The sequence below is a fragment of the Phycodurus eques genome, chromosome 1, assembly GCF_024500275.1.
Source record: "Phycodurus eques isolate BA_2022a chromosome 1, UOR_Pequ_1.1, whole genome shotgun sequence".
Lineage (NCBI taxonomy): Eukaryota > Metazoa > Chordata > Actinopteri > Syngnathiformes > Syngnathidae > Phycodurus > Phycodurus eques.
The window spans coordinates 41,422,722-41,440,445 of record NC_084525.1 but is presented as its reverse complement, the minus strand read 5'-3'; the positions used below and the strand labels follow the sequence as shown (position 1 = coordinate 41,440,445).

The 17,724-nt window shown below is 45.6% G+C and overlaps 2 protein-coding genes across 2 annotated transcripts; one reads left to right on the top strand and one right to left on the bottom strand.

Moving 5' to 3' along the window:
- The first annotated feature begins 462 nt into the window (after window positions 1-462).
- si:dkey-1h24.6 (T-cell-specific surface glycoprotein CD28) lies at window positions 463-4,569 on the top strand. The gene is made up of 4 exons (XM_061692197.1): window positions 463-624; window positions 752-1,078; window positions 2,387-2,508; window positions 2,813-4,569. The coding sequence occupies exons 1-4, from the start codon at window positions 543-545 to the stop codon at window positions 2,924-2,926; spliced, it is 645 nt and encodes a 214-aa protein (XP_061548181.1). The 5' UTR covers window positions 463-542; the 3' UTR covers window positions 2,927-4,569.
- On the bottom strand, window positions 3,617-17,358 carry fastkd2 (FAST kinase domains 2). Its single transcript, XM_061692185.1, has 11 exons — window positions 16,450-17,358; window positions 16,270-16,373; window positions 16,054-16,162; window positions 14,363-14,486; window positions 14,115-14,254; window positions 10,443-10,615; window positions 10,162-10,325; window positions 9,828-10,064; window positions 9,590-9,650; window positions 4,007-4,121; window positions 3,617-3,885 (listed from the first exon to the last, which is right to left on the bottom strand). The coding sequence occupies exons 1-11, from the start codon at window positions 17,080-17,082 to the stop codon at window positions 3,784-3,786; spliced, it is 1,962 nt and encodes a 653-aa protein (XP_061548169.1). The 5' UTR covers window positions 17,083-17,358; the 3' UTR covers window positions 3,617-3,783.
- Between the last annotated feature and the right edge of the window lie 366 nt (window positions 17,359-17,724).

The window sequence follows — 17,724 nt, the reverse complement described above, 5'->3', positions numbered from 1 at the left end:
TTGTCGCGTCGGTGCACGGATACGCAATGTCGCTCTTGTTTCTGTCTGAAATGCAATTATACACGTGCCTCGTGTTATATACAAAACCAACCTAAATACATACAGAAACATGACGCCACCAGGCACTGCCTCCACAACACAAATTAAGGCCAATGGATTGGCTACAACAGTTTTTTTTTTTTAAAATCCACTTGGCACCACCAACTCCAGGCTCCTCTCATCCATTTCACCTAAGAATGACAAACATTTAAAAATTATATAATTAGCCTGTTTCACGGTGTACGACGGTGACAAACGTCAACAGGTTTATCAGAACACAATGTTGTGTTGCCATCCAGTGGCTTTACCGAGTACAAGGCTCGCCTTGACTCTACTCTGCATGTTTGTGATGATGTGCTCATGACGTAGGTGACAGGTCACACAAGGAGAGAGTGGAAACTTAAGCAGGCGTTTTCCTTCACAGGATGTCTTGAAGACAAACTTGTCATTGGCAGTTGAGGGAACGACACAAGGCAAATTATCCTCACCGCTTAAGTTTAAAAATGAGGGCCTGGGTGATTGTGATCCTCCTGGGGTACAGGTTCTCTCCAGCCGGCACAACGCAGAGGCAGTGTCCCTGCCAATGTAAGTACTCCACTGTGTTTCATTGTAACAAATATTCAGACTAGAATGACTCTTTCCAGCCACCAGCAATTGAGTGAATTGTGACACTTTGCAAAATTCAGAGTCCTGATGCTGTTTTCCTCACCAGATGAACTACACGCTGTGTGTGCACACGATCCAGCCACAGTCTCTGTCCCGTGTCCAAAGATGGCCGGCGAGGATCTGACATTTGCGCTTCTAAAGGATGAGCAAGTGATTTACAACCAAAAGTGCAATTACACTAACAACGCGTTGGACTGTGAATCCAACACCAGCGCTGATTTGGTGCTACGTGAGGCCAACACATCCGTCAGCTTTGTCCTTACTGGAGAGACGGCCAGAAAAGGTGGACTCTACAGGTGTGAGGGCATGGTGACGTTCCCACCTCCCTTCAAAACACAGATGAGTGCTGTGAGGATACTGGTGCATGTGGAGGGTAAGCAGAGGCGCGTCACAGGGTTCCGACACATTGGTCATTTCTAAATGCCATACTTTGTTAACACCCTAATTTCCAGGCTCGAATTATTATTAATTAATTTATCATTATTAATTATTATTATTATTAATTAATATAATTATTAAATTAAATTCACGGTTGATTTAAATTTCATAGTATTTCTTTTCCTCAATTCCTCAGCGACATCTGAGTCATCAAAGGTGTTGTAAACACCAAATAAAGTCAATGATTAAATCACTCATTATTGTTTTTAATTTGCCGTTTTCTGCCCTTAAAATCCATCCATCCATCCATTTTCTGAGCCGCATCTCCTCACTAGGGTCGCGGGCGTGCTGGAGCCTATCCCAGCTATCATCGGGCAGGAGGCAGGGTACACCCTGAACTGGTTGCCAGCCAATCGTAGGGCACATACAAACAAACAACCATTCGCACTCACATTCACACCTACGGGCAATTTAGAGTTTTCAATTAACGTGCATGTTTTTGGGATGTGGGAGGAAACCGGAGTTCCCGGAGAAAACCCACGCAGGCACGGGGAGAACATGCAAACTCCACACAGACGGGGCCGGGGATTCAACCCCGGTCCTCAGAACTGTGAGGCTGACGCTTTAAACAGTCGGCAACCGTGGCGCCTGCCCTTAAAATACTTATCAGAAAGTCTAAATGTCAGGTTGCTATGTTTGCTTGTATAATCTAACGGCTAAGGGTGCTGCGCATTAATTTGATTTTTTTGACAGGACCTACTTGAAATATTCGAAGGGTGTTATAATATTATAATAATTATGATACCTTTATTATTAAGGAGTTACCCCTTGAGATGAATAATCTCTTTTTAGAGGGGGTCCAAGACAAAGAACAATGCACACAACATAATAAACAACACAAGACAAAACATCCACACGAATACATCTGTCCCAATGGTCCCGCAGGCCATTATCAGTTGATAATCTACACGGATGGAATTTTCTGAGCCAATCAGAATCGAATATTCACCAAAACCATGGCAGAATACTGCGTGCTCTGACAGAAACAAACAAACAAAAAAATTAAATAGAAATCGACACTATATATATATATATATATATATACATATATTAGATATTCATCATTTTTGTTTTAGAAAACAGAGCTGTTGTAACAGTCTTGGAAACATGAATACTTTTCCAGACCTGGAAATGTATTTTTATTCACATTCCATACATTGCATTGCATAGGAACCCTGGCATCAAAAAGACGCTTGACACATTCAATACAAATACAGCACACATATTGAAGTTGTTCTTTTAGGTCACCATTGCAGCACCGGGAAAACCAAAGTGGGCAATGGAGACCTCATGATTTGGATCCCTGTGCTTGGAATTCTCTGCATCTATAGCATCATCATTACCATTATCGCTGTGGTCAACTGGGTAAGATGCATCTGAATGAGTATGTAAACTTGTTCATACAACACCTTAGCAATGGACTAGAACAGCTATTCGGAGCCAGCATCAGAGCTCACAAATGTTTTTTGGAATGAATGGACAAAAGAATAATAATAATCTTGTGAACTGGACCAAATGCATTTTCTCATATTTGAACTTACTTCCTGTAGGTGTAATGGCCACATCACATTATTTTTGTTGCATATGTACAGTCTGCCATCTGAGCCTTGGGTGCAGTTTAGTAATTTCTTTTGTTAAATTTTTTTTTTTTTTTTTTACACGTTTTCAGATCACTGATCGGCAGGCAGAGTTCCAGAATGACTACGTTAACACAAAACCCAGTGTCACCAGCCAGCGTAGGAGGGAGGGAGCCTTTAGGAACACTCGACATCACCACATTTGAGAACCCAAATGTCTCCTGAGATGCTCACTCTTATTTACGCTGAAGCCAACTGTATTATTTTATTACTGTGTACCCTGATCAGAGCTTTGTTAATTGAGGCCAGTTCTTTGAGTTGAGGTTGTGCAAAATACATATAAAAACCTCCTGCGTCTTACACTCATTCATACAACTGTGGTTGGACGCTCATTTGTGGCTGAATATTGAAGGTGGTGTTCAAACGTATTCACCACCCATGGGGGTTCTCTTTAAGCATTGTGACCACAATTTCAGCAGCCCCCATCTTTAACCACAAAATGATGTTGTTGTTTTTTCTGGAGTAAAAAAATGCATTCAACTCAAATGCTACATTATATTGTACAAATGACTTTATCTTGAGCATTTTTGTTTTTTCTGAAATTGAGGCAGCAGTTTGTTTTCAAAGTACGAAGGAAGGTGTCAGCATATTTAAACGGTACTAAAAAACAAAATCAGTATAAAAAATGCAACTGCAAAATTTCCTGTTTGTACCACAAGTTTCCTCTTCCTTAGGTTTTTGCAAATGTGGCTGCATCGAAAACAGTTCGCTCACCGTTTCTGCAAACTTACTATGAGAACTGGCACTAAGTGCAAGCAGAAAAACTATCAGCATATAGTACATATTTGGTAAATTAAATAATTAAAATCTACAGGAGAAACTGGAGCACAGATTAGTAACAGTCTCATAAAATTTTAATTGAGTGTTACTAAATATCTCAGCTTTGGGTACATTTGATGGTTTGAATAAGTAATACAAAATTTACAACAACAGGATAATCTACACATGGTAGCATATTCGCAGATCATCTGATCATCAACCTTTGTGATAACGGCACAGATCATTAGATGCTGATCGTCATGCTTGGGGCTGGCCTTTCCGGAAAGATTTGTGCTGTGAGGAGTTGTGCTGCCTTCTCTTCAGACTTCAAATCATGTTCTGTTATCTGGGGAGGGAAGAGGATGGGATCACTAAGTACTGTGGTATATTTGGATGAAGGAGCTTCTAAATTCAAGAAATAGATATGAAGTATTATTGTGACTAGTGGTTCAAAATTAGAATCTTACCATAATTGGATTATATCCTAAAATCTTTAGATGGCGAAGCTTAACAGCCAGTGGACCTCGCGGTTGAGATGTACCAAAGCAGAAAGCAGAGGGAGCCAGACAAAGAACTGCCAGCCTAGAACAATGACAAAATAGTTCTATAGTTTAGGAGGGTCCATTTTGAAGAAAGGCAGTTGTGAGTTGTTCAGGACAACTTCAACAGAACTATCCATCCATCAATTTTCTTTTCCCGCTTATCCTCACTATGGTCGCTGGAGCCTATCCCAGCTATCTTCGGACTAATTTAAGAAATCTAAAAAGTAGCTGAGTTGCCCTTCCTTGAGCCGTCACCTATCGCACTGGAAGAGTAGTAAGGTCACAGAGGGCAATCAGGTGCTTGTGTGGACAGTGAGTCACTAAAGTACCCCAACAAAGACAAAGAACAGTTGACGCACCCAGGCCTGGAAGCTGTGCACGCACTCACCCGGTACAGTCCAAAGAGGCAAAGTGGGTCGTCCTCACCATTGGCTCACCACCCATTGGAGGGACCAAAGGGGTCGGGTGCAGTGTGAGCTGGGTGGAGACCGAAGGCAGGAACCAGTTGGTGGTCTGATCTCCGGCTGCTGATGCTGACTGTAGAGATGTGGACCATCACCTCTGTCAGGAAAGGAGCCTGAGCTGCTGTGCAAGTTTGAGAGCCTGTGGCTTGGACCAGTCTCTTGAGAGGGATCTCTTCCACTCTGCATTTGCCCTAGGTGCCAAAGAGGTGTGTGCATATTTGTTGCCCCACAGTTTGGTGCCTATACGTTGGGGTTCACCCTGTTGGACTATAGGGCAGCCCGCCCCCTCCTTCGGGTGGGCGGTTATTTCCTGCATGTTGCTTGTGCCTGTGCAGCAAACAGAAGTTCCCACCATTTTTTGAAATCCTTGAATGGGTTGGGCTTCCCATGGGATCACCACCTGTGGGAGGGCCCATAGGGGTCGGGTGCAGTGTGAGTTGGGTGGTGGCCGAAGGCAGGGACCTTGGCGATCCGATCAGAAGCTGGCTCTCGGGACGTGAAATGTCACCTCCCTGGCAGAGAAGGAGTCCGAGCTGGTGTGTGAGGTCGAAAGGTTCCGACTAGCTATAGTCAGACTCGCCTCCACACACAGCTTGGGCTCTGGTACCAGTCCTCTTGAGAGGGGTTGGACTCTCTTTGTCTCTGGAGTTGCCCACGGTGAGAGGCGCCGAGCAGGTGTGGGTATACTTATTGCCCCCCGGCTCGGCGCCTGGACGTTGGGGGTCACCCCGGTGGACGAGACGGTAGCCTCCCCTTGGGACTCAATCGTTCTGTTGGGAGACTTCAATGCTCACGTGGGCAATAAGAATGAGACCTGGAAGGGCGTGATTGGGAGGAACGGTCCCCCTCATCAAAATCTGAGCGGTGTTCTGTTATTGGACTTCTGAGCTCGTCAAGGATTTTCCATAACGAACACCATGTTCAAGCATAAGGGTGTCCACACATGCATTTGGCACCAGGACACCCTAGGTCGCAGTTCGATGATCGACTTTTTGGTCGGGTCATCGGACTTGCGGCCACATGTCTTGGATACTCGGGTGAAGAGAGGGGCAGAGCTGTCAAGCGGTCACCACCTGGTGGTGAGTTGGCTCCGATGGTGGGGGAAGATGCCGGTCTGACTTGGCAGGCCCAAACGTATTGTGAAGCTCTGCTGGGAACGTCTGGCAGAATCCCCTGTCAGAAGGAGTTTCAACTCCCACCTCCGGCACAACTTTGCTCACGTTCCGGGAGAGGCGGGGGACATCGAGTCCGAGTGGACCATGTTCCACGCCTCCATTGCTGAGGCGGCCGCCCAGAGCTGTGGCCATAAGGTGGTCGGTGCCTGTAATGGCAGCAATTCCCGAACCCGCTGGTGGACACCAACAGTGAGGGATGCCGTCAAACTGAAGAAGAGAGTCCTATCGGGCTTTTTTGGCCTGTGGGACTCCTGAGGCAGCTGATGGGTACCGGCTGGCCAAGCGGAATGCAGCTTTGGTGGTCACTGAAGGAAAAACTCGGGCATGGGAGGAGTTCGGTGAGCCCATGGAAAAAGACTTCTGGGCGGCTTCGAGGAAATTCTGATCCACCATCCGGCGTCTCAGGAGGAGGAAACAGTGTACCATCAACACTGTGTATTGTGGGGATGGGTCACTGCTGACCTCGACTCGGGACGTTGTGAGTCAGTGGGGAGAATACTTCGAAGACCTCCTCAATGCCACCGACACGCCTTCCCATGAGGAAGCAGAGATTGGGGTCTCTGACGCGGGCTCTCCTATCTCTGGCCTTGAGGTCACAGAGGTGGTAAAAAAAAGCTCCTCGGTGGAAAGACCCCGGGGGTGGATAAGATTCGCCCGGCGTTCCTAAAGGCTCTGGATGTTGTGGGGCTGTCCTGGTTGACACGCCTCTGCAACATCGCGTGGACATCGGGGACAGTGCCTATGGATTGGCAGACTGGGGTGGTGTTCCCCCTTTTTAAGAAGGGGGACCGGAGGGTGTGTTCCAACTACAGGGGGATCACACTCCTCAGTCGCCCTGGTAAGGTCTATTCAGGGGTGCTGGAGTGGAGACTTTCCGTCGGGAAGTCAAATCTCAGATTCAGGAGGAGCAGTGTGGTTTTCGTCCTGGCCGTGGAACAGTGGACCAACTCTAGACCCTCGGCAGGGTCCTTGAGGGTGCATGGGAGGTCGCCCAACCCGTCTACATGTGTTTTGTGGACTTGGAGAAGGCGTTCGACCGTGTCCCTCGGGGAGTCCTGTGGGGGGTGCTTCGGGAGTATGGGGTACCGCACCGCCTGATACGGGCTGTTCGGTCCCTGTACAACCAGTGTCAGAGTTCGGTCCGCATTGCCGGCAATAAGTCGTACTCGGTGAGGGTTGGAGTAGCAGCCTAGGCGTAGAGGGGGTCCGGCTTTGTGGCCTCAGAATTGCATCTGTGCTTTTTGCAGATGATGTGGTGCTGTTGGCTTCATCAAGCCGTGATCTCCAACGCTTACTGGAGCAGTTCGCAGCAGAGAGTGAAGCGGCTGGGATGAGAATCAGTTCCTCCAAATCTGAGACCATGGTCCTCAGTCGGATCGATTCAGCGTCTGCAGTGATGCGGACTTTGTATCGGTCTGTTGTGGTGAAGAAGGAGCTAAGCCGAAAGGCGAAGCTCTCAATTTACCGGTCGATCTACGTTCCTACCCTCACCTATGGTCATGAGCTGTGGGTTATGACCGAAAGAACAAGATCCCGGATACAAGCGGCCGAAATGAGTTTCCTCCGCAGGGTGTCCGGGCTCTCCCTTAGAGATAGGGTGAGAAGCTCGGTCATCCGGGAGGATCTCAGCGTAGAGCCGCTGCTCCTCCACATCGAGAGGAGCCAGATGAGGCGGCTGGGGCATCTGATTCGGATGCCTCCCGGACACCTCCCTGGTGAGGTGTTCCGGGCACGTCCCACTGGGAGGAGATCCCGGGGATGACCCAGGACACGCTGGAGAGAATACGTCTCTTGGCTGGCCTGTGAATGCCTCGGGATCTTCCCTGGAAGAGTTGGATGAAGTGGCTGGGGAGAGAGAAGGCTGGGCGTCTCTGCTAAAGCTACTGCCCCCACGACCCGACCTCGGATAAGCAGTAGAAAATGGTTGGATGGATGAATGGAATGCTAGAGAGGAGTGATGCAGAGAAATAAAAATGATTCGCATAAACCGAAAATAAAAAGCCTAAGGCTGAAAACCGAAGGTCGAAACACTGGAAAGAATTATTTACTTGTAAGCGCTTTCCATACAAACAAAATGCATCACAAAGCGCTTTACATTAATTGAAATATTAAAATAAATCAAACTCACAAATTATTAATTATAAAACTATTCCAATTATTAGTAAAATTGAATTTATGACTACGACTGCCAAGCTCCCAACATATAGAAGTCTGAATTTCCATATTTTTTAAAATTATGTCAAGAGCATTACTGCTGGACAGCTATTGCGGTATGTGATTCAATAGGACAAAAATAATTCTGCATGCTGTTCAATTTCACAATAATTATGCAATAATTATTAAATTATGGCTTTAATCTTTTTAATTTAAATGCATTTTTTGCATTAACCTTTGAATGGCAGATACATTTGCAGCCAAAAGTATTCTCTTGAATGCTCTTTTTGTATTTCCTGTACCACACTATTGCTGCTGAAATGACTCAAATTTCCCCACTGTGGGACTAAAAGGATATCATGGATTATAAATATTAATTATATGAATGTACTTTAAATTTATAGGCTCATTTTCTCAAGTGATGTAGAGGCGGTGACGTACTAATTCATTTCTGGTTTCTGGTTCCTGTGCAGCTACCTTGCATGATCGTATATTACAGTATTTTCCTCGATAACCACAAACTAATTTGCCTGCTATTCTGCTCTTCAAAATTGGCTAATCTCCACTATAATGTGGTTTCAGCCTGTCCTAAGTGACAAGTATACTGTACCACCCAATCACTTATTTTGGTGTTTTTACAACTGTCACGATAGCTTAGCCACTAGCATGTCAATTCTGTCTTACTCCCAGCTTATCCTTCAGCCTTGTGATAACAGTACTTGTCTAAAATTGTAGTTTATTGGCCGTCATGGAGGTGATGATGAGTGACTTATGCTGCTTATAACGGATGCGAGGCGCACGTTTGCCTCGGCGGCTTGGCATCATATTTAGGTAGCTGGAGCGGCGCACAATAGCATGCAACAAGCATTCCCCTTCGCCGATCAGCGGAAAGCAGCGAGGTTAGCACGCTCCAGTTTGGACTAGCCGCTAACATGATGACGGCAAAGCCACGCGGTTCCTACAATTAATTACGACATGAGAATTTGAATTATTGCAGTAATAAAGACATTTACAACAACATTTGTTGTTAATGCGTTCTTATGTTACGACTAGCTAGTTGAATGTGTGTGTTATTTACATTTCACATTCATGGTTAATTTACAATTTCATCAAACCGTGACTGTAGGCTTTGTGTACAATAGTGACCTCCCAGTCAGTTCAACTGGATAGTCAGCAAAGCCATCCTAAGCATTGGTTGTTAATAACAAATCGGTGCATCAATACTAGAGAGCATTGCTGCTGGAGATTTCCTCAATCTGTTAGGGGACTTCAATGCTCACATGAGCAATGACGCCCCCTCCGACAGAACCTTGACCACGTCCAGAGCAGCCTGGGGACATTAAGTCAGGGTGAGCCATGTTCCATGCCTCCATTATTGAGGCAGCTGAGCAGAGTTGTGGCCGTAAGGCGGTCGGTGCCTGTTGTGGTGGTAATAAATGAACCAGTTGGTGGACACTGTAGTGATGGATGCCATCAAGCTGCAACTTTGAAGATCTGACATGCCTTCCAATGAGGAGGTAACAGCGGTCTATGGTTCAGTGCCTCTGGTGGTGGTCAGGGGGGACAGGAAGGTATGTTCCAACTACCCTAGGAAGTGCCGGACCAAGTGCACAGGTAGGAGGAGGGGGGGGGGACTCTTGGTTTAAGCTCCTGCCTCAACAACCCAACCCAGGATAAGAGGAAGAAGAATACGTGGTTGCTCACACAGATCTTACCTTTGTGCTTGTGTTTCTTCACTTGAGGCTTGTTTTGCCACGGGTTTGCTTATCACGCCATCTAAGAGTCAATGCAAAAAAATATCCTTGTTATTTGAGACTGAATTATGTTTTTAAGCAATCATATACATATGTATACTGTACATAGTACAAGGTACAAAACCTGAATTTTCTCCCAGCGTTTGGGTTCCATGATTTATCATAACAGAAGCTATAATAATAATGCCTCTTCTATTACCTATGAAGTATAAGTTCTCCACCACCACCATTTCCTGTAGCACTACATTTGCTTGGTCGGACAACACCCTTTGTAGGAGTTGCGAGAGCCGCTGATTGGCAGGTGGACCACCGCATCTCACTTCTCCCAGCATAGGTGCAGGGACACTCAATGGTCGAGGGAGAACAGGCTGGTCAAGATGGAGGCACAGGTGCACCGTCTGAAACATTTGCTCCTGTTTCCTGAGATACTTCACTGCTGTAGAGGTAATTCAGATGATTAAGATTTTTTTGTAATTTTTTAAAAAAATTTTTTTTTTTTTTTAAATCGCTGATTTAACAACTGTGGCCCAGACCTCTGCTACTCAGCATCTCCAGGGTGGTACCCTGTAGGAGTTTCTCCAGTGGCATGGATGGGAAGTGACCAAGAAGGCAGAGACAATAACAAGCCTTTAACACTTCGTAACCAGACATCCTGGGCAGGTAGAAATCCAGAGCCTGGCTGAGACTCTGCAGAAACCTGGGGCAACACAAGGGCAGACAGCAGAACATCAGCTTTATGAAACCAGTATACAGCTGAATCTGTTGTTGTGTATTGTCTATTAGCTGAGAAACTATAATGTAATAAAAAACATACCGCTCTCTGTCATGCTGCAGGCAAGAGTTGAGGGACGAGTACACTTTGAGGACACAGAGAAGGTCTTGAAGCGACAAAGCGCCTGGATTGGCGATGATTTTTTCGGAAAACATCGCCATCAATGCTGCAGGACAAAAGGCAAGGCTCTCAAAGACGGACAGGAAGAGGACTACCTGGAGTACAGTGAGACAAGTGAGTGAAGATGAGATTTGTTTTTAAACCGATCACAAAAATTGACATTGTTGGCATTTTGAACTGAATAATCTAATGAATAGGATAAGCGGTACGGAAAATGGATGGACAATTTAATGAATCAAGTCTGACTGACGTTATTTGATCTCATGTGAGTATCGTTACAAGATGAGAGAGGAACAGTGGATTCACAGTTTATAACTAAGTTCTTCACAGGGAGCCATTCTTGACTTCTTCTTCTTCTTTTCCTTTCGGCTTGTCCCGTTAGGGGTCGCCACAGCGCGTCATCCTTTTCCATGTAAGCCTAGCTCCTGCATCCTCCTCTCGAACACCAACTGCCATCATGTCTTCCCTCACGACATCCATCAACCTTCTCTTTGGTCTTCCTCGAGCTCTCTTGCCTGGCAGCTCCATCCTCATCATCCTTCTTCCAATATACTCACTATTTCTCCTCTGGACGTGTCCAAACCATTGAAGTCTGCGCTCTCTAACTTTGTCTCCAAAACATCGAACCTTGGCTGTCCCTCTGATGAGCTCATTTCTAATTTTATCCAACCTGGTCACTCCAAGAGCGAACCTCAACATCTTCATTTCCGCCACCTCCAACTCTGCTTCCTGTTGTCTCTTCAGTGCCACTGTCTCTAATCCATACATCATGGCTGGCCTCACTACTGTTTTATAAACTTTGCCCTTCATCCTAGCAGAGACTCTTCTGTCACATAACACACCTGACACCTTCCTCCACCCGTTCCAACCTGCTTTGACCCGTTTCTTCACTTCCTGACCACACTCACCATTGCTCTGGACGGTTGACCCCAAGTATTTAAAGTCCTCCACCCTTGCTATCGCTTCTCCCTGTAGCCTCATTCTTCCCCCACCAGCCCTCTTATTCATGCACATATATTCTGTTTTACTTCGGCTAATCTTCATTCCTCTTCTTTCCTGTGCATGCCTCCATCTTTCTAACTGTTCCTCCAGCTGGTCCCTGCTTTCACTGCAGATCACAATGTCATCTGCAAACATCATGGTCCACGGGGATTCCAGTCTAACCTCATCTGTCAGCCTATCCATCACCACTGCAAAAAGGAAGGGGCTCAGGGCTGATCCCTGATGCAGTCCCTCGTCCACCTTAAATTCGTCTGTCACACCTACAGCACACCTCACCGCTGTTCTGCTGCCCTCGTACATGTCCTGTATTATTCTAACATACTTCTCTGCCACTCCAGACTTCCGCATGCAGTGCCACAGTTCCTCTCTGGGTACTCTGTCATAGGCTTTCTCTAGATCTACAAAGACACAATGTAGCTCCTTCTGACCTTCTCTGTACTTTTCCATCAACATCCTCAAGGCAAGTAATGCATCTGTGGTACTCTTTCTAGGCATGAAACCATACTGTTGCTCGCAAATACTCACTTCTGTCCTGAGTATAGCCTCCACTACTCTTTCCCATAACTTCATTCTGTGGCTCATCAACTTTATTCCTCTCTAGTTCCCACAGCTCTGCACATCACCCTTGTTCTTAAAAATGGGCACCAGCACACATTTCCTCCTTTCGTCAGGCATCTTTCTCACGCACTAGAATTCTGTTGAACAAGCTGGTGAAAAACTCCACAGCCACCTCTCCTAGATGCTTCCATACCTCCACAGGAATGTCATCAGGACCAACTGCCTTTCCATTTTTCATCCTCTTTAATGCCTTTCTAACTTCCCCCTTACTAATCATTGCCACTTCCTGGTCCACCACACTTACCTCTTCTACTCTCCCTTCTCTATCATTTTCCTCATTCATCAACTCCTCGAAGTATTCTTTCCATCTAGCAAGCACACTGCTGGCACCAGTCAACATCCTTCCCATCTCTATCCCTCTGTCTGGCCAGCCTGTATAGATCCTTTTCTCCTTCTTTAGTGTCCAACCTGCCATACATGTCATCATATGCCTCGTTTGGCCTTTGCCACCTCTACCTTTGCCCTGTGTCGCATCTCAATGTATTCCTTTCGCCTCTCCTCGGTCCTCTCAGTGTCCCACTTCTTCTTAGCTAACCTCTTTCCTTGTATGATTTCCTGTACTGTGAGGTTCCACCACCAAGTCTCCTTCTCTCCTTTCCTGCCAGAAGATACACCAAGTACTCTCCTGCCTGCTTCTCTGATCACCTTGGCTGCAGTGGTCCAGTCTTCTGGAAGCTCCTGCCGTCCACCGAGAACCTGTATCACCTCTTCCCGAAAAGCTGCATAACACTCGTCCTGTCTCAGCTTCCACCACATGGTTCTCTTCTCTGCCTTTGTCTTCCTAATTTTCCTCCCCACCACCAGAGTCATCTTACACACCACCATCCTATGCTCTCTAGCCACACTCTCCCCTACCACTACCTTACAGTTGGTAACCTCCTTCAGATTACATCGTTTGCACAAGATGTAATCCACCTGTGTGCTTCTACCTCCGCTCTTGTAGGTCACCCTATGTTCATGCCTCTTCTGGAAAAAAGTGTTCACTACAGCCATTTGCATCCTTGTTGCAAAGTCTACCACCATCTGTCCCTCCAAGTTCCTTTCCTGGATGCCGTACTTACCCATCACTTCTTCATCACCCCTATTACATTCACCAACATGTCCATTACAATCTGCACCAATTACGACTCTTTCTCTGTCTGGGATGCTCAGAACTACATCATCTAGCTCCTTCCAGAATTTCTCTTTCACCTCTAGGTCACATCCTACCTGTGGGGCATAGCCACTAATCACATTACACATAACGCCCTCAATTTCAAATTTCAGCCTCATCACTCGATCTGATACTCTTTTCACCTCTAAAACATTCTTAGCCAACTCTTCTTTTAAAATAACCCCGACTCCATTTCTCTTCCCATCTACACCAAGGTAAAATAATTTAAACCCTGCCCCTAAACTTCTAGCCTTACTGCCTTTCCACCTGGTCTCCTGGACACACAATATATCAACTGTTCTCCTAATCATCATGTCAACCAACTCCTGAGATTTTCCTGTCATAGTCCCAACATTCAAAGTCCCCACATTCAGCTCTAGGCTCTGTGTTTTCCTCTTCTCTTTCTGCCGAAGAACCCGCTTTCCACCTCCTCTTCTTCTTTGACTTCGACCCACAGTAGCTGAATTTCCAACGGCGCCCCGCAGGTTGACGGCGCCGGTGGCGGACGTTGTTAACCCGGGCCACGACCGATCCGGTATGGAATTCTTTGGATGAACGCTCATATTTTTTTGGCAAGGTTTTAAGCCGGATGCCCTTCCTGACGCAACCCTCTGCATTTATCCGGGCTTGGGACCGGCCTACAGTTTGCACTGACTTGTGCCACCCATAGGGCTGCATTAGGGAGCCATTCTTGACTGATGTTCCGAAAAAAAAAAATACTGAAACTATTTGGTGTGCAACTCATTAACCAAAAAAAATAAATCTCATGCAGCAATAATAAAAAGCATCACAATGTCACAAATCATCCAAAGAGCCAGTACCTCCTTTTGAGTCCATGTGTCTAATGTGGAGGCAATGTAGTCCGAGATGCCAGTAAGCAGGGCAAAGTCTTTGTAGTGCAGCTCCCGAAACGACAGCAACAGTGTTAGCAGTCTGTTAAATGGGATTCCATGGAGGTTTTCTGTGCAAATCACATGCAGGGACAACAGGTGGGTCAATAGCAAGACGTTTCATTTCTTACTGTAAAGCTTAGCTCATTGGAATTACTGTAGGTAGCAATTTATCATACCTGTAATTCTCTGACTGCAGATATCCAGCAGTGATTTGGAATAGAAGCCCATCTTAGCCATGGTGGAGATCAAGTACTGTGTGTTGGGAAGGGTGAACTGCTCTGTCATTGATAAGGCTTTTCGCTGAAAGTTCAAATAATTCAGGTTAATGCTTTTGCGCTAAAAATGACCATGAGAAACATGAAGATTTGGTGTTAGAATAGCACTCAGAAGAGCAAAGCCCTCCTTTGCAACAGCAACAAATGACACACCTTTATAATATACATCTCTTCTTTAGCAAATGCTGCATTTATTTTTTCATGTTTTATTTTTTTCTATGAGAAATTCCAAAAAAATGCCTCAGCTCACAAAGGTTTTGAACTGTACCAAAATACAATTTCATTTCAATTTTCATTTCGTAGTCTTATAACGTAGCCAATAGATCTCAAATGATGTGTAAAGTTTTTATGTAATAACTCACTAGGTTTAATATTAGAGTTAGTTTAATTAATGTTCTATTTTTTCTTGTTTTCAGTGTGAAGAATGACATTCACTTGCAATGAAAATGCATTGTGTGTGTTATAATATGCTGGAACACAGTCAAACTGAATTGTGCATTTTCGAGGAAATCGAATGAAAAAAAAAAACAATTGGCAAGAGGCTGGGTGAGAAGGAGACAGCTGTTGGTAAAATAATTAGAAAATGGAATCAACATAAAATGACTGTCAATCTCCCTCAGTCTGGGGCTCCTCGCAGGATTTCACCTTGTGGTGTATCAATGATCATGAGAAAGGTTAAGCAGCAGCCCAGAACTACATGCGAGGAGCTTGTTAATGATTTTAAGGCAGCTGGGACCACAGTCACCAAGAAAACCATTGGAAACACACTACGCCGTAATGGATCAACATCCTGCAGTGCCTGTAAGGTCCCCATGGTCAAGAAGGCACAAGTTTGCCAATGAACACCTGAATGATTCAGAGAATGATTGGGTGAAGGTGATGTGGTCATGCTTCAGGGGTGTTTCTCAGAATCAGAATCATCTTTATTTTCCAAGTATGTCCAAAAACACACAAGGAATTTGTCTCGGGTAGTTGGAGCCGCTCTCGTACGACAACAGACAGTCAATCGACAGAGAACACTTTGGAGAGGGGCTCTGCAAAGGGGACAGATCAACTTCACTGCATTGAGGGAAATATGGATGGAGCCTTGTAATGTGAAATGCTGGGTGACAACCTCCTTCTCTCAGCCGGAAAACCTAAAATGGCTTGAGGATAGGGCTTGTAGCATGACAATGACCCAAAGCCCACAGCCAAGTATATGAAAGCACATTAAGATCATGGAGTGGCCTAGCCAGTCTCCGGACCTAAATCCCATAGAAAATCTGTAGCGGGAGCTGAAGCTTCGAGTTACCAAGGCACAGCCTCAAAACCTGCAGGATTAGGAGAGCATCTGCAAAGAGGAGTGGTCCAAAATTGTTCCCAAGATGCGTGCCAACCTGGTGATCAACTACAAGAGACGTCTGACCTCTGTACTGACCAGCAAGGGGTTCTCCACCGAGTCATGTTTTGATAGGGGGTTTGATAGGGTTATTTCCCTCAATGAACTGCAAAATTATTTGTAATCTTTTATGTGATTTTCTAGATTTTATTTTTGATAAAAAAAAATCCCTCCTTGTTAAAATACACCTACCGTTAACCATTCGGGAACATACCTCAAGTTTCCGTTTGACGTCAAGCGACATATCTTTACCCAAGAGACGCATCACGGTCTGGAGCGCCAAAACATTCTTTATCCTGGGAAGAGACGCCTCAACTACCAACCTGGAGCAGCAAAAAAAAAAACATTGCAACATGATCTGAAAAGGTAGAGCTAATACACTATCCAACAAAACAGCACACTATTGCTTTAACTCAAAACTAAGGCTGACCTCAAGCCTTGTTTCAGTGCATCAACAATGGGCGTGTTCACCATCTGTTCCAGACAGGAGGCCAAAATGGACAGACTCTTCTCATCAAAGTCATTCAACATCTCCTGTCAGTGAGCAACAAGAAAACAATTATCCAATGAAATAAAGTCGTTAAATCAAGTTTGCATGAGGTCTATCTACCTGGCAGGCACGGAGGTACAGTTGGACCACACGGCTTCGTTGGGGCACACCCAGATTCACCATAGCCAGGAGACAGTAAGCCAAGTCTTCATTTCGCATGGAGCCCACAGCGGCCATGGCATCTTGCAGGAGCTGGTCAAATGCGGGATGCTCGAACATCAGCTGGAGCTCACAGCGCCGCTGCTCATCAGACATCTTCTTGATGCTGGCCCACATGTGTGTAAGGCAGTTGCTAATTTGTCGAGGTGAGGGTTTATATTGTTGCCTGAGGTTAAGCACATCTGATGGGGAGCCACAGTGCTGCAGGTGCTCAAAGAAAGGGGATCTCCTCTGTCTCTGGCCTGAGGGGGACTGGACCTCTTCCAGAACTAAGGACCCCGCCACTGGAGTAGATACTAGCTCAGCTTTCTCTGGTCCCAAACTGGAATCCCGCGAGTGGAACCTCACTAAACCGATGAAAGTGGTAACCCGCCACGGGTGGATTTGCCTTGTGCCATCAATGTGAACCAACTGTTGCTTGGAGGAACATGACTTCATGTCTGAAACTGTCACGATAGAGCTGCAGTGTTTGACCGAATAGACGCAGGAGCGTAGAGACCGCCTCATGACCGCCTGTGTCACCCACAGTGACATTCTCCACTAAGTTGGCAACTGGGCTCAAATAAGTAATAAATAAGTAGGTCGGTCTGTTGAAATTACTCCAAGGTCAACAATGAACAAAAGGAATGTAAACACATGCGAGATAAGATAATGTTTGCTAAGCGACAACTAACCAGTACACCATGTCGGTGCTTTCAACTTAAAGTTATGTCATTTGAGCGAGAAAACACGGCACTGTAAATCATTTCGGTAATGTTTTTATGGATATTTTACCTGACGCTTTCAAGTGCCGCATCGGCGTTATTAGGAATCCCACGGACGTTCCTGGCAACACACGCCCTGCTGTAATATGATTGGGTCCATCATCGTGGAAAGCGCAGGATACGCAGGTCCCACTACCGGATACAGCAGCCAATCTTCGTGGAGTGGAGCCAGTAATATTTGAGCAGGGCGTGTCCTGCCAGGAACGTCCGTGGGATTGTAATAACGTGCCTCATAGAGATGTGTCCACCCTTTTAATCAGTCCCTCCGCCGGTCTGGTATGAAAATTTTATGGCCGAATTGTAACAACAAATGGAAACACAAAAACATTTACAGCCAAAATCATCCCTTTTAATATAATGTTTAATATGAATGCCAATTGTAACGTTTTAAATGTATTCCAAAGCTCCTCTT

Excerpts from the sequence above, each read along its gene's own strand:
- si:dkey-1h24.6 (XM_061692197.1), top strand. The coding sequence starts at position 543 with ATGAGGGCCTGGGTGATTGTGATCCTCCTGGGGTACAGGTTCTCTCCA. Across the intron at positions 625-751 it reads GAGGCAGTGTCCCTGCCAAT|ATGAACTACACGCTGTGTGT; the intron begins GTAAGTACTCCA and ends TTTCCTCACCAG. Across the intron at positions 2,509-2,812 it reads TTATCGCTGTGGTCAACTGG|ATCACTGATCGGCAGGCAGA; the intron begins GTAAGATGCATC and ends ACACGTTTTCAG.
- fastkd2 (XM_061692185.1), bottom strand. The coding sequence starts at position 17,082 with ATGTCACTGTGGGTGACACAGGCGGTCATGAGGCGGTCTCTACGCTCC. Across the intron at positions 16,163-16,269 it reads GCACTGAAACAAGGCTTGAG|GTTGGTAGTTGAGGCGTCTC; the intron begins GTCAGCCTTAGT and ends TTGCTGCTCCAG. Across the intron at positions 4,122-9,589 it reads GAAGAAACACAAGCACAAAG|GCTGGCAGTTCTTTGTCTGG; the intron begins GTAAGATCTGTG and ends TCATTGTTCTAG.